This window comes from Anomaloglossus baeobatrachus, chromosome 7 (assembly GCF_048569485.1).
Source record: "Anomaloglossus baeobatrachus isolate aAnoBae1 chromosome 7, aAnoBae1.hap1, whole genome shotgun sequence".
In the NCBI taxonomy this organism is placed as follows: domain Eukaryota; kingdom Metazoa; phylum Chordata; class Amphibia; order Anura; family Aromobatidae; genus Anomaloglossus; species Anomaloglossus baeobatrachus.
Window position 1 is genome coordinate 76,379,859 of NC_134359.1, and position 12,780 is coordinate 76,392,638.

Below are 12,780 nucleotides of genomic sequence, written 5' to 3' on the forward strand. Positions count from 1 at the left end.
TGCTAGCTCTGCTGCTGCACTGAAACAACATACCAGGGAAGGATGACAGACAAGGGGGAACACAACAACAGACTATAGTCAGCATCCACACCAGTAATTTCAGCAGAGGGTTTGAGAAGCTCCTTCAACCTCCAAGACCAGCATCCAAATGGCAAAGAGAATAACCGGCACCCTCTGCTATACAGAGGGTATATAAAGGGATTAGGAGTGTTCCCAAACCGGAAACACCTGAGCTGGTAATTAGCCTGCTTGCTAGCAAGTAATACTAACCCTACAACTGCCAAAAGACCGGAAAACACCTTTTAGTATTGAGAGTCAAGAATGGAAAAGACTCTCAAGTCAAGGATCTGCCACAAGTCCCATTTAGAGAGGCTACTGTGACAGCTGGTGGTTACTGGTTATTTTTTTTTCTTAACCTATATAACAGATTGGCATGATTTTCGATGAGATCTGTTTCCACTATGCACTTTTCACACCTTCCATGAACTACACAGATATGGTCTTTCCCGGGAAATTGCATGTTCTCAAGATAATGTAGGTCCTAGAGGGCGAATCTTAAAAGGTCAGAATTACACCTTGTTCACTAACCTTTAGTAAGAATGACTGTATTCTGAAATATAATGTGTCCCCAAGTGGCACTGGGAGCGTAGGAGGATGATGATGGCTTTGAATTGAAAGAAAATCTCAACTTCTAAGTGTTGCCAGGCTTCATTGCATACAAAAACTTTTCTTTGTTCTTGGAAGATCTTGGAAGATTTGTGAAGTGTTATACATGATGGATAAAACTAATATTTCTAGCCATTATGACTTCTATCTTGCACTTTTAAAAGTTTCCTCATCAGCTATCTCTATTTCTTAAGTTTTTCACATAGTTCAGCTCCATAAAGGGTGATGACTAGAAGCTTTGATGTCTACCATGCATCCTTCTCCTCGATCTCTGTGTATGATTCTATGAAGTTTGCTCTTTAATATCTATAGTACTGTGGAAATGTTTTAGGCAGGCGAGAAAAAAATGCTGCAAAGTAAGAATGCTTTCAAAAAGAAAAATGTGAATAGTTTCACTTCTATTAATTGATAAAATAATGAACAAAATCTAAATCGAATCAATATTTGGTGTCTTCAAAACTGCATTGATGCGTCGAGGTACACTTGCACACAGTTTTGAAGAAAAAGGGAGGTTGCTCCAAACACCTTGATGAACCCACCATAGATCTTCTGAGAGGATGTAGTGATATTTGTTTTGCTATAGAACAGTTTTGGAGCCAATCGGATACCCCCTGATATTGCATGATAGAAAAGTATCTGCCAGAACTTCTTGGCATTGAGGATACCAAGAAATGGGCAACATTGAGGACCGTAGACACCGATGTCGGTCAAGGAAACTTAGTGCAGCAAATAAGACACATCACGTTGCTTCTCTTTGAAATCTTAAGATTTCCAGCAGTGCCATCAGCTCAGAAATGGCAGCACCCAGTTGGACCCAAGTACACCAATTAGAGAATGCTGCCCAGAAATGGTCTTCATGGAAGTATTGCATCCAAAAATCCATACCTTTTTTAACATACATATTGGCCAAGTGGCTCAAATATGTTCAAAAACATAGGAATTGGGGTGGAGAAAAAAATGTCAGCAGGTGCTTTGGACTAGTCACTCAAAATGTGAAAATATTTGGCTCGAAAAGACAGTTTGTTTGCTGATGGTGTCTGTAAGCAACAGTGAAGAATGATGGAAATTCCTTGCAGATGTAAAGCTAAATTTTAGCAGGGAGAGTTGGAAATGTGAAGAGGATAAATGGTGTCCTCAATGCTGAGAAGTACAGGCAGATACATATCCATCTTGCAATACCATCAGAGGGGCGTCTGATTGGCTCCAAATTTATTTTGCACTCTGACAAAAAAATCAATTATACAGATGATGTCGTTAAGAACCATTTTCAGCATATAGAGGATCAAGGAGTCTTGGATCTGATGATCTGGCCCCCACATAGCCCTGATCTCAACATCATAGATTCTCTGTAGGATTAAGGCCGCTTTACACGCTGCGATATCGTTACCGATATCGCTAGTGTGCGTGCCCGCCCCCATCGGTTGTGCGTCACGGGCAAATCGCTACCCGTGGCGCACAACATCGCTCAGACCCGTCACACTACTTACCTGTCTAGCGACGTCGCTATGACCGGCGAACCGCCTCCTTTCTAAGGGTGCGGTTCGTTTGGCGTCACAGCGACGTCACTAAGCGGCCGCCCAATAGAAGCGGAGGGGCGGAAATGAGCGGGATGTAACATCCCGCCCACCTCCTTCCTTCCTCATTGCCGGCAGCTGCAGGTAAGGTGAGGTTCCTCGTTCCTGTGGTGTCACACATAGCGATGTGTGCTGCCGCAGGAACGACGAACTACATCGTACATGCAGCAGCAACAATAATTGGGAATAGGGGAGCATATAAGCGATTAGAGATTTTGAACGATTTTGCGATCGGTTTTGATCGCACGTACGTGTCACACGCAATGACATCGCTAAAGCGGCTGGATATGCGTCACAAATTCCGTGACCCAAACGAGATCGCTTGAATGATGTCGTAGTGTGTAAAGCAGCCTTTACATGAAGAGACAGAAGGATTTTCACAGTTTACATCCATAGAAGATCTGTGGTTAGTTCTCCCCAAGGTTTGGAACAAGCTCCCTGCCAAGTTCCTTGAAAAACTGTGTGCAAGTGACAAGTGTCCCTAGAATTCATGCTGTTTTGAAGGCAAAGGGTGGTCACACCCAAATATTGGTTATGATTAGTGTTGAGCGAGTAGCTACCTATTCGTACTTGCTATGCTGTTAGCGAGTACTGTCCACTACTCGCATATTCGTTACGAGTAGCGGGCACAATGTAAGTCAATGGGAAATACTCTCTAAGTAGTGAGTAACCCAAAAGCCGTACTATTCGCTACTCGCGCAAAAAGTACGGCTTTTGGGTTACTCGCTACTTAGCGAGTATTTCCCATTGACTTACATTGTGCCCGCTACTCGTAACTAATAGGGAGTGCTGTCCGCTACTTGCATAACAACATGGCGAGTACGAGTTGATGACTACTCGCTCAACACTAGTTATGATTTGATTTCTTTTTTGTTCATTCACTTTCTATTTTTTATTAATTTATAAAAAAAATATTCTTATTTATATACCTTATATACATTTTCTACACTGTATTTTTGAAAGCATTCTCATTTTTCAGCATTTTTCCTCATGTGCCTATAACTTTTGAATGTTACAGTTTATAACATGTCTAATTACTCTTTGGGAATGATAGTTCTTAGACACAATACATGTTGAAGTATCTAGATTCCTGTATTGCACCTTTCGTGTGATGTACATTTATATGCCTGTAACCATTTTTGGTTCATTGTACATAATCATATTCACAGGTGGTATTATAGGCATAATACAGCTGGAGTAATTCTGGTAATTTATCTTTTAATTGTAATTTTCTCCCTCCTTTGTGTTTATTTACAGACCGAACAACTGTAGAGGTTGGCCTTTTACAACTAATTGGAGATCCACCACCGGAACAAATCACCAAGATCTTTGGACCTGATAAGAACCCTGGTTATGTATTTGGAGAAGATGCCAACACAGGTCAAGTGGCTCAGTACCATCTTCCCAGCCCCTTGTTTAGGGACTTTTCTATTCTGTTCCACATCCAACCAACAACTACTAAGGCTGGAATACTGTTCTCCATCACCGATGCTTCACAGTCCATTGTCTACGTTGGGGTGAAGCTCACTGAGGTCAAAGATGGTAAGCAGCAGATTATTTTCTACTACTCAGAGCCAGGATCTCCTGTATCATACCCTGCAGCCACCTTCACTATTGGAGCACTAACTAACCGTTGGACACGCTTTGCCCTTGGGGTGGAGGAAGAAGAAGTCGTGTTATTCATGAATTGTGATGAGGTGGAGAGGGTTCGGTTTGAAAGATCACCTGATGAGATGGACCTGGAAGATGGTTCTGGACTTTTTGTTGCCCAAGCTGGAGGTGCTGATCCTGACCGTTACCAGGTAAATAATTTTATAGAAATTAGTAACTTAATTACAGGTTAACAACGTAGTCAATTTTGAATTTGGCATTAATCAAGAACTCCGGTTGCACTTTGTAATATAGGAGATGTAACCATTTTGTATATTACATGGCATCAAAGTATGAAGACCTATCAAGTCTCATCGAGGCTAAAGTCATGGATATGTGATCCCTAACTAAACCAGATTTGGTCACTTATTCAGCTAACCAATTATTTTGGCAGGTTGATTGAAGCACAGTATAGCAGATTATGTAATTTTATCTTAAATGTAAAGTATATATTTGTTATCCAGGCTAAATAAATATTTAGTGATCTGATACATTATTAAAGGAGATTTTTATAATCAATTTTATCAATTTTAGGGCTTAGTACGTGAATATATTGTTTGTACAAATTGTGAATTGTAGTCACAAGGCATTTTATCAGTGTATGATATAATCAGATTTTAGGTGCTCTTTCATGAAATTGAGCCTTTGCCAATACAGAAGTGTGCTTTAATGCTCCTGGGACCCAATGCCTATTTTTCTTAACCGCCTCTTTTTTTCTGACTACTATATGCAATTTATAATGTTAATATAAATTTTTGTGGCCATTGGGTTCCTTCGGGTCCCAGAGCCCAGATGCAACTTTTTTTGCAACCCTAATAATTGGGCACTTGCACCATTAGCATTCCAAAGTCTACCAACGGGTCCCTTTAAGACAATTTGGTTCTGTCTCTTTTGAAAAGTTGTGTCTCACATTGGGTGCACATACTTTAAGTGAACCTATGTGTTTCAGACGCCGAGATACCAGCATTGCTTTTGCTATAGGAATGCTTTAGGAAGGCAACAGTAGTGTTTTTCCTGAAGAATCTTCTTTGATATCCTGTGTCATTCTTGAGACCGCTTTGCCACGTTTTTATTTTTCCCTTATTTTCATACAGTCATGGCTGAAAGTGTTGGCACCTTTTGAAATTGTTACAGAAAATGTAGTTTTTTCTCCTAGATAATTATTGCTATTACATATTTTGTTACGCCCATGATTTCTTTTGTGTGTATTGGAGCAACACAAAAAACTGAGGGGAAAAAAAAAGGTAAATTGGACATAATTTCACACAAAATTCCCAAAAATGGTCCAAACAAAGTTGTTGCCACCTTTCCAAGATTGTGGGTAAACAAATTTGTTTCAAGCATGTGACGCTCGTTCAAACTCACTTCGTGTGGGCAATATGAAAATCACACCTTAAATCAGATAAAAAGGGGAAAAGTTGACTCAATCTTTCCATTGTGTGTCTGTGCGCCACACTAAACATGGAGAACAGAAAAAGAACAGAACTGCTGAGGATGTGAGAATTTAAACTGTTGAAAAATATTAACAATGTCAAGGTTACAAGTCCAGAGATCTTGATGTTCCTTTGCCCACAATTCACAACATAATCAAGAAGGTTAAAACCCATGGCACCTTAGCTAATGTTCCTGGATGTGGATGGCAGAAAAAACTGAAGAAAAGTTGCAATGCAGGATAGTCTGTATGCTGGATAAGCCGCCCCAAATCAAGTTCCAAAGAAATTCAAGATGTCCTGCAGGCTCAGGGTACATCAGTGTCACCGTGAACTATCCGTTGACCTGTGAATTAAATTAAACACTGACAGGAGACCCAGGAAGACCCCACTTCTGACACAGACATAAAAAAGTAAACTGCAGTTTGTCAAAATGTACGTAAGACAAAATCTTTCTGGGAAAACATATTCTGGACAGATGAGACCAAGATGGAGCTTTTTGGTAAAGCAAATAATTCTATTTAAAGAAAATGGATAGAGGCCTACAAAAAAAAGAACACAATACCTACAGTTAAATGGTGGAGGTTCAAAGATGTTTTGGGGTTGTTTTGCTACCTCTGTCTCTGGGTGCTTTGACTGTGGGCAAGGCATAATGAAATCTGAAGATTACCAAAGGATGTTAGGTCGCAATGTAGTGCCAGTCAGAAAGCTGGGTTTGCGTCCTAGGTCATGGGATTTCCAGCAGGACAGTTACCCCAAATGTACTTAAAGAAGCCCCCAGAAGTGAATACAAACAAAGCGCTGGAGAGCTCTGACGTTTCCAGCTATTCATCTGACTTGAAATCCCATTGAACACCTATGGGGAGATCTTAAAATTGCTGTTGAGAGAAGATGCCTTCAAATATGAGAAAATGGGAGCAGTTTGCAGAAGAAGAGTCCAAAATTTCATTGAGAGATGAAGAAGCTTGTTTATGGTTCTAGGATGTCATTGATTGCAGTTATTTATAATGAAGCGTGTGCAGCTAAATATTAAGTTGAAGGGGCCAATAATTTTGTCCAGACCATTTTTTGGGTTTTGTGTGAAATTTGCCTTTTTTTTCCCTGATATTTTTTGTGGTGTTCCATTACATACAAAACAAAGAAACATGTCAAGAAGGGCAGTGAGCCCCATAGGGGTGAATGGACCCCATGACCATCGTGAGGGTGCAAGGTTAGGAAGGGGTTAATTGGTTGAACTGGGATAGGGGATAGTTAGGGCTATTGGATTGGTGGAAGGAAGATGTAGGGGGATTGGAGGGGAGCAGGGAAGGGGTGGGGGGTTGTGGGAGGTATAAGAGAGGGGGGTGGACTGATTACCTCCCCTTTCGTCGCTGGAAAGTTGTGTCCCCAGGACGTGCTGCCTGCTGCTATGACTGACCTTCATGCCCTGTTAGAGATGGTGCGGGGGGCCTCCGAGGTCCTCGGCGTGGAAGTTCTGCGGCAGCAGCTGGTGGCGGTCTGTGGAGCTGGAGCGGTACAGCCTGCTACTCCTGCGCCCGGACCGCAGCTACGTGCTCGGCGGGCGCGACCGCCGGAGCGCTACTCCCCCAGTGGGAGGGGGAGAGAGAGATCTAGGAGCCCCTACGGGGACCCTCCGGGACAGCGGAGCCCTCCATCTGACCAGGGGGAGCTGCCGGCCGCCGGGAGGAATCCTCGACGGAGATCCCGCGGGTCGGGGGTGGGCGGAGCCTCGGCGGGGCCCACTTCCGGTCCGCGGCCAGCACAGTCCAGGACCGGATCAGCGATCACAGCAGCCCCCAGTGAAGTGCCGGCTGGGGGTGGCGCTCGTCGAGGTGTATCACGGACGGAGACTCCCTGCAGACGGCAGGGGAGAGCGACAGGTCGGCGGATGGGTGATGTGGGGAGCGGCGACGTGAGGAGCTTGGAGGAGGGGTACGGTGGCCCGGAGGCACGGATGAGGTCCACAGTCACGGTCCCCGCCAGCAAGGATCGGGCTGGGGGGGGTTCCCAGCGACGGTCAGATGCAGCACGGCCTTCCTGCAGTCGGCAGGGAGGGAGCCCACTGAGGACGGCGGCAACCACAGCAGCGCAGCAGGCGCCCATGGAGACAGCGAGGAAGGACGGCGGCAGGGCGCCACGGCGTGAGAAACGGAAAAGGTCGAGCAGGAGGCGCCCGGAGGAGCAGGGTGCGGTGACCGTGGGGGTTGACGGCCGCCAGGTGCAGGCTGTCCCCTCGCTGGTCCCCCCTGAAGACTTCGGCAGCACGTCAGATTCCGGCAGTGACGATGGAGCGGCGGCAGCGGCAGGTCGGGCAGAACGGCGGCAGGACGATCGTGGTACGGCTGTGCCAGCGTCGGTTCCACGGCAGCCTGGTGAGCAGACGACTGACATGTTTAATGCTGTGTGTAGTGGGGGCGGGGGTTCCGTCGCGGGCAGTGTGGCTCAAGGGGCGAGTGTGGTCGGGCAGGGTGGTTTCCCGGGCCCGGAGTTTTGGGGGCAACTTTTGGGGGCGTTACAGGGGTTGTCGGCGGAGCGGGTTAGTCGGACCGGGCCGGGGCTCCGGTGGGGGCATGGGTGGGCCCCACGGAGGTGGTGCAGACTGAGGCGGCGGTGAGCGGGGTGTCGGTGCGGGACCCTGCCTCGGCGGTGGGTGCGGGAACGGCGGCCAGTGGGACGGCTGACGTGGGTGCGAGCAAGGAGGCGGAAAAGGAAAAAGAAAAGGAGGATGAGGTTGTGCGGTTGGATGATAGGGCACGGAGTGAAATTTACGTGTGTTTTGAAGGGCAGTTAGGGGTTCACTTGAAGAAGGAGGTGAGGGAAAAGATTTGGAAGGGGGAGTATGTGGAAATTTTTTCCTTGCTTCCCTTGGAGAAGTTTAACTTGGATAAGGTGAAAACCAGTGATACAAAAAAGGAGAAAGAGGATGAAGAAAAACGAAGGTATAGATTGATCCCGAGGACGTTCGCTAACTGGCTACAGGCCTTTGCGATCTTAGCCAGCGTGATCGGGGAAAAGGAGCCGGAGCATTGTTCCGCCCTATTTGGTTATATGGACGCGATTGGGGAGGCGTATAGAGTGTATGGCGGTTTAGGGTGGCTAAGATATGATGAGCAGTTCCGGCAACGGAAGGCTCTGCGGCAGGGTGTCCAGTGGGGCCACAAGGATATTTCTTTGTGGATGCGGTTAATGACGGCTCCGGCTCAGCCCTTTCGAGGGGGTGCCGGGAGCCCGGGTGCGAGCGGCGGGTCCTCGGCTGGACAGAAAAAGGGGGCTTGTTGGCAGTATAACGAGGGACAGTGTAAGTTTGGGGCCTCGTGTCGGTTTAAACACGAGTGTTCCGGATGTGGAGGGTCCCACCCCTTGGCCAGGTGCTTCAAAAAAGGAAAAGGAAAGGCGGGGGAGGGGTCTGGAAAGAGGGAGGACGCCAGTGAGAGTAGAGGCGATGCTTCCCTATTTAAATAGGTATCCGGATGTTAGGGCGGCGGAGTTGTTGGCAAGGGGTTTTACGGAAGGTTTTCGGATTCCGTTTGAATCTGAGGCGCCGGTGTTTCGCCCGGGGAATTTGAGGTCCGCAAAAGAACATCCGGCGGTGGTGAAGGAAAAGCTGCAAAAGGAGGTGGAATTGGGGAGGATGGCGGGTCCATTCCAGGACCCGCCATTCTCCAATTTAAGGATTTCCCCCCTTGGGGTGGTGCCTAAGAAGGAGCCGAACAAATTTCGGCTCATTCATCATTTATCTTATCCGGCGGGATTGTCGGTGAATGATGGGATATCGCCAGAGTTGTCGGCAGTTTCTTATGTATCTTTTGATAAGGCTTTGGAGCTGGTAAGGGTTGCCGGGCGGGGGGCCCTGATGGCAAAGGCGGATGTGGAAGCAGCTTTTCGTTTACTCCCGGTGCATCCAGAGAGCCTTCATCTCTTAGGGTGCATGTGGGATGGTGAATACTATGTTGATCGCTGCCTGCCGATGGGCTGTTCCATTTCGTGTGCTCATTTTGAGGCATTTAGTACTTTTGTGGAATGGGTAGTCAAAGATGTGGCAGGAGTCCATTCTGTGATTCACTATCTGGATGACTTCTTTTGCGTGGGTCCGGCGGGCTCTTCGGTCTGCTCCTTGTTGTTGTTCACGTTAGAGCGGATCGCGCGGAGCCTAGGTATTCCGTTGGCGAAGGAAAAAACAGAAGGGCCGGCGACGGCCCTATGTTTCTTAGGGATTGAAATTGATACACTGGCAATGGAATGCCGATTGCCGGAGGGGAAGCTTCTGGATTTGAAGGCGTCGGTGCGGGTTTTGTATCAGGCCAAGAAGGTGCGGTTGCGGGATTTGCAGTCAGTGCTTGGAAAATTGAATTTCGCTTGTCGCATTATGCCGATGGGGCGGATCTTTAATAGGAGGCTGGCAAGTGCAACCGCGGGGGTGAAAGCTCCAAATCACTTTGTCAGAGTGACCAAAGTGATGAAAGGGGATTTGTTGGTTTGGGAGAGGTTCTTGGACCGGTACAACGGTCGGACCCTTTGGATGAGCGAGGCTTTGTCCAATAGCCAGTTGGAGTTGTACACGGATGCGGCTGGAGCGACCGGTTTTGGGGCAATTTTTCAGACGCACTGGTGTGTTGGAAAGTGGCCACGGCTTTGGGTGGAGGCAGGTCTGGTGAGGAATTTGGCTCTGCTGGAATTGTTTCCCATCATTGTAGCAGTGGAGTTATGGGGCCCCGTTTTTTCAGGAAGAAGGGTTTGCATGCATTGTGACAACATGGCGGTGGTGCATTCCATTAATGCGCTGTCGGCAAAATCCCCGCCGGTTGTGGGGTATTTGAGGCACTTGGTGTTGAGGTGTTTGGAGTTGAACATTTGTGTGGTGGCCCGGCACGTGCCGGGGATTCGAAATGAGGTGGCTGACGCGCTATCACGATTTCAGTTTTGCAGGTTCAGGAAGCTGGTGCCGGGAGCGGACGCGGATGGAGAACCTTGTCCGGAATGGCTGTGGGACCTGGCATCGGTGTAGCATTTGAGGGGATTAGGAGATCGGTGGCTGAGGCTACTTGGTGCCGATATCAGGCGGTGTGGAAGGAATGGGCGGAGTTGGAAAGGGGAGATTTTATGGAGTCGGGTTACCAGGGCCGGGTGTTGGGGGTCCTGGTGTTCATTAGTGGGGATTTTTCGGCAGGTCGGTCCATTTCGGTGATTGGTGGCAAGTTGGCGGCGTTGGCCTTCTTATTTCAGATGCAAGGGGTTCGGGACGCGACTAAGGATTTTCTGGTGCGGCAGGCAATGAAGGGTTTTCGGAAAGGGGCCCAGTCGCGTGACATGAGGCGGCCGGTGTCATTGCCATTGTTGGGGCGTTTAGTGGGATGTTTGGGGGAATTGTGTTCGTCTCCCTTTGAGCGAGTGTTGTTTTCGGTAGCTTTTGTATTGGCGTTTTTTGGTGCTTTTCGCATTGGGGAGTTGGTTAGCCCGTCCAAGCAAGCGATGGGTGGTTTGATGATGGAGGATGTAATGCTGGGGGAGGATAGAGTGGAATGTCGGCTTCGTTTTTCGAAGACGGATCAGAGGGGACGGGGGCGCTTAGTGGTGTTGTTTGCGTTACCGGGGCACCAACTGTGTCCGGTGGTACAGGTTTCGGAGTTCTTAAAGGTGCGCGGAGGTTACCCTGGCGTTTTCCTGCGGCATGCGGACGGATTGGCCTTGTCGCGTTACCAATTCATTGCGGTGCTGAAGACGGCTTTAGCACGGGTGGGGGAGGAGCCCAGTGAGTACGGGTCTCACTCCTTCCGGATTGGGGCGGCAACGGAAGCCGCCAGGTGGGGTTTGAATGAGGATTGTATCCGGCGGATTGGGAGGTGGGAGTCTTCCAGGTTTCGCTTGTACATTAGGCCTCACTTGGTCAGGTGATGTTGCAGGAGTGGGGGATTCCTGATTTGCGTTGATGCGGTTATGTGACAATTTACTTGGCTGTTGCTGTTTTTATTCGTGGTTCTTTATATTTTGTAGGTCCATGCCTTGTATGGATCCTCGGGCACTCCTACGTGTATTGGGGAGCGTTGCGAGCGGATGTGCGTCGTGACGGTCGGCAGCTCGGAGTGTCGGTGTCGGAGGCCCGAGTTAAGTGGATCGGAATTCGGGGCATGACCTGGGGTAGAGTGCGCCCAGAGGTGGCTTACTTTAGCCGTATGGATCGTGACCCTGATGTGTTAATTTTGCACGTGGGTGGGAACGATCTGGGAGTAAGGTCGGCGAGGGAATTGAAAAGGGACATAAAGCTGGACCTGTTACATTTGTGGAGGGCGTTCCCGGGCATAGTCATTGTTTGGTCGGACATTATAGCTCGGACGCAGTGGCGTTTTGGCAGGTCGGTGGACCGTATCAATAGGGCTCGGAGCAAGCTGAACCGGGCAATTGGAAGGTTTGTGGCGAGAAATGGTGGGTTGGTGGTGCGGCATCGAGAATTGGAGGAGGACACGGAACAGTATCTGAGGAGAGATGGGGTTCATCTGACCGAGGTGGGTCTCGATTTATGGATGTTGGGTTTGAGGGATGGCCTGGAGCAAGCGCTGGGGGTGTGGGGGGCCCGGGCCAAGTAAGGGGGTCACTTGGCCGGTCTGTGGCGGGGGGATAGGTCCGTCTGAGAGGTTGGGAGTACCGACAGTTGGTTGGTTGGTACGAAGTCGCTCAAGGGGAGTGGCTTCGGATTGGATGGGAACTTGTGGGCGGAGGTCCCGCAGGTTCTGGGAAGGGGTAATTAACGATGGAACGTTGTTACCCCTCACCTTTGGGCCGGGTGGTTACGGCCGAGGTGGTCCTCTGGGCCGGTTTGGAGGTTACGGCCGGGGGGTTATGAAGGATGGTTGGCCTCTCGGACGGATCTATCGGTGTGTATGGTTATACGGGTATATATGTATAAGGTTTAAGTAACAATTGAGTGGCATGTTGAGCCACGAGTTTTGGTATACATATATACGGTAAATAAAACTGTGGCCATTCCTGCAATAAAGTCGTGGTTCGAGTCTTTATTTTAGGTAGATATGGTTGGGTGCTTTGTATGGTAACCTGCTTATCCCTTATAGATGCGTCAAGAAGGGCAGTGAGCCCCATAGGGGTGAATGGACCCCATGACCATCGTGAGGGTGCAAGGTTAGGAAGGGGTTAATTGGTTGAACTGGGATAGGGGATAGTTAGGGCTATTGGATTGGTGGAAGGAAGATGTAGGGGGATTGGAGGGGAGCAGGGAAGGGGTGGGGGGTTGTGGGAGGTATAAGAGAGGGGGGTGGACTGATTACCTCCCCTTTCGTCGCTGGAAAGTTGTGTCCCACCCGCCCGCCCTGATGTTATGTATATAAAAACAAACAAAAAAAAAAAAAAAAACAAAAAAAAAAAAAAAAAAAAAAGAAAAAGGAAAAAGAGGAAAACATTGTGTAAAAAATAAAAAAAAAAAAAAAAAAGGAAAGACTGGAGAATATAAG

The 12,780-nt window shown here is 48.1% G+C and overlaps 1 protein-coding gene across 3 annotated transcripts in view; it reads left to right on the forward strand.

The window, feature by feature from the left end:
• Positions 1 to 12,780, forward strand: part of COL18A1 (collagen type XVIII alpha 1 chain) — a 297,911-nt gene that overhangs the window by 180,286 nt on the left and 104,845 nt on the right. For all 3 annotated transcript variants that reach the window (XM_075317426.1, XM_075317424.1, XM_075317425.1), the window contains one exon: positions 3,498 to 4,042. In XM_075317426.1, the coding sequence (XP_075173541.1) occupies positions 3,498 to 4,042 (545 nt within the window). The remainder of the gene's footprint in view (positions 1 to 3,497; positions 4,043 to 12,780) is intronic.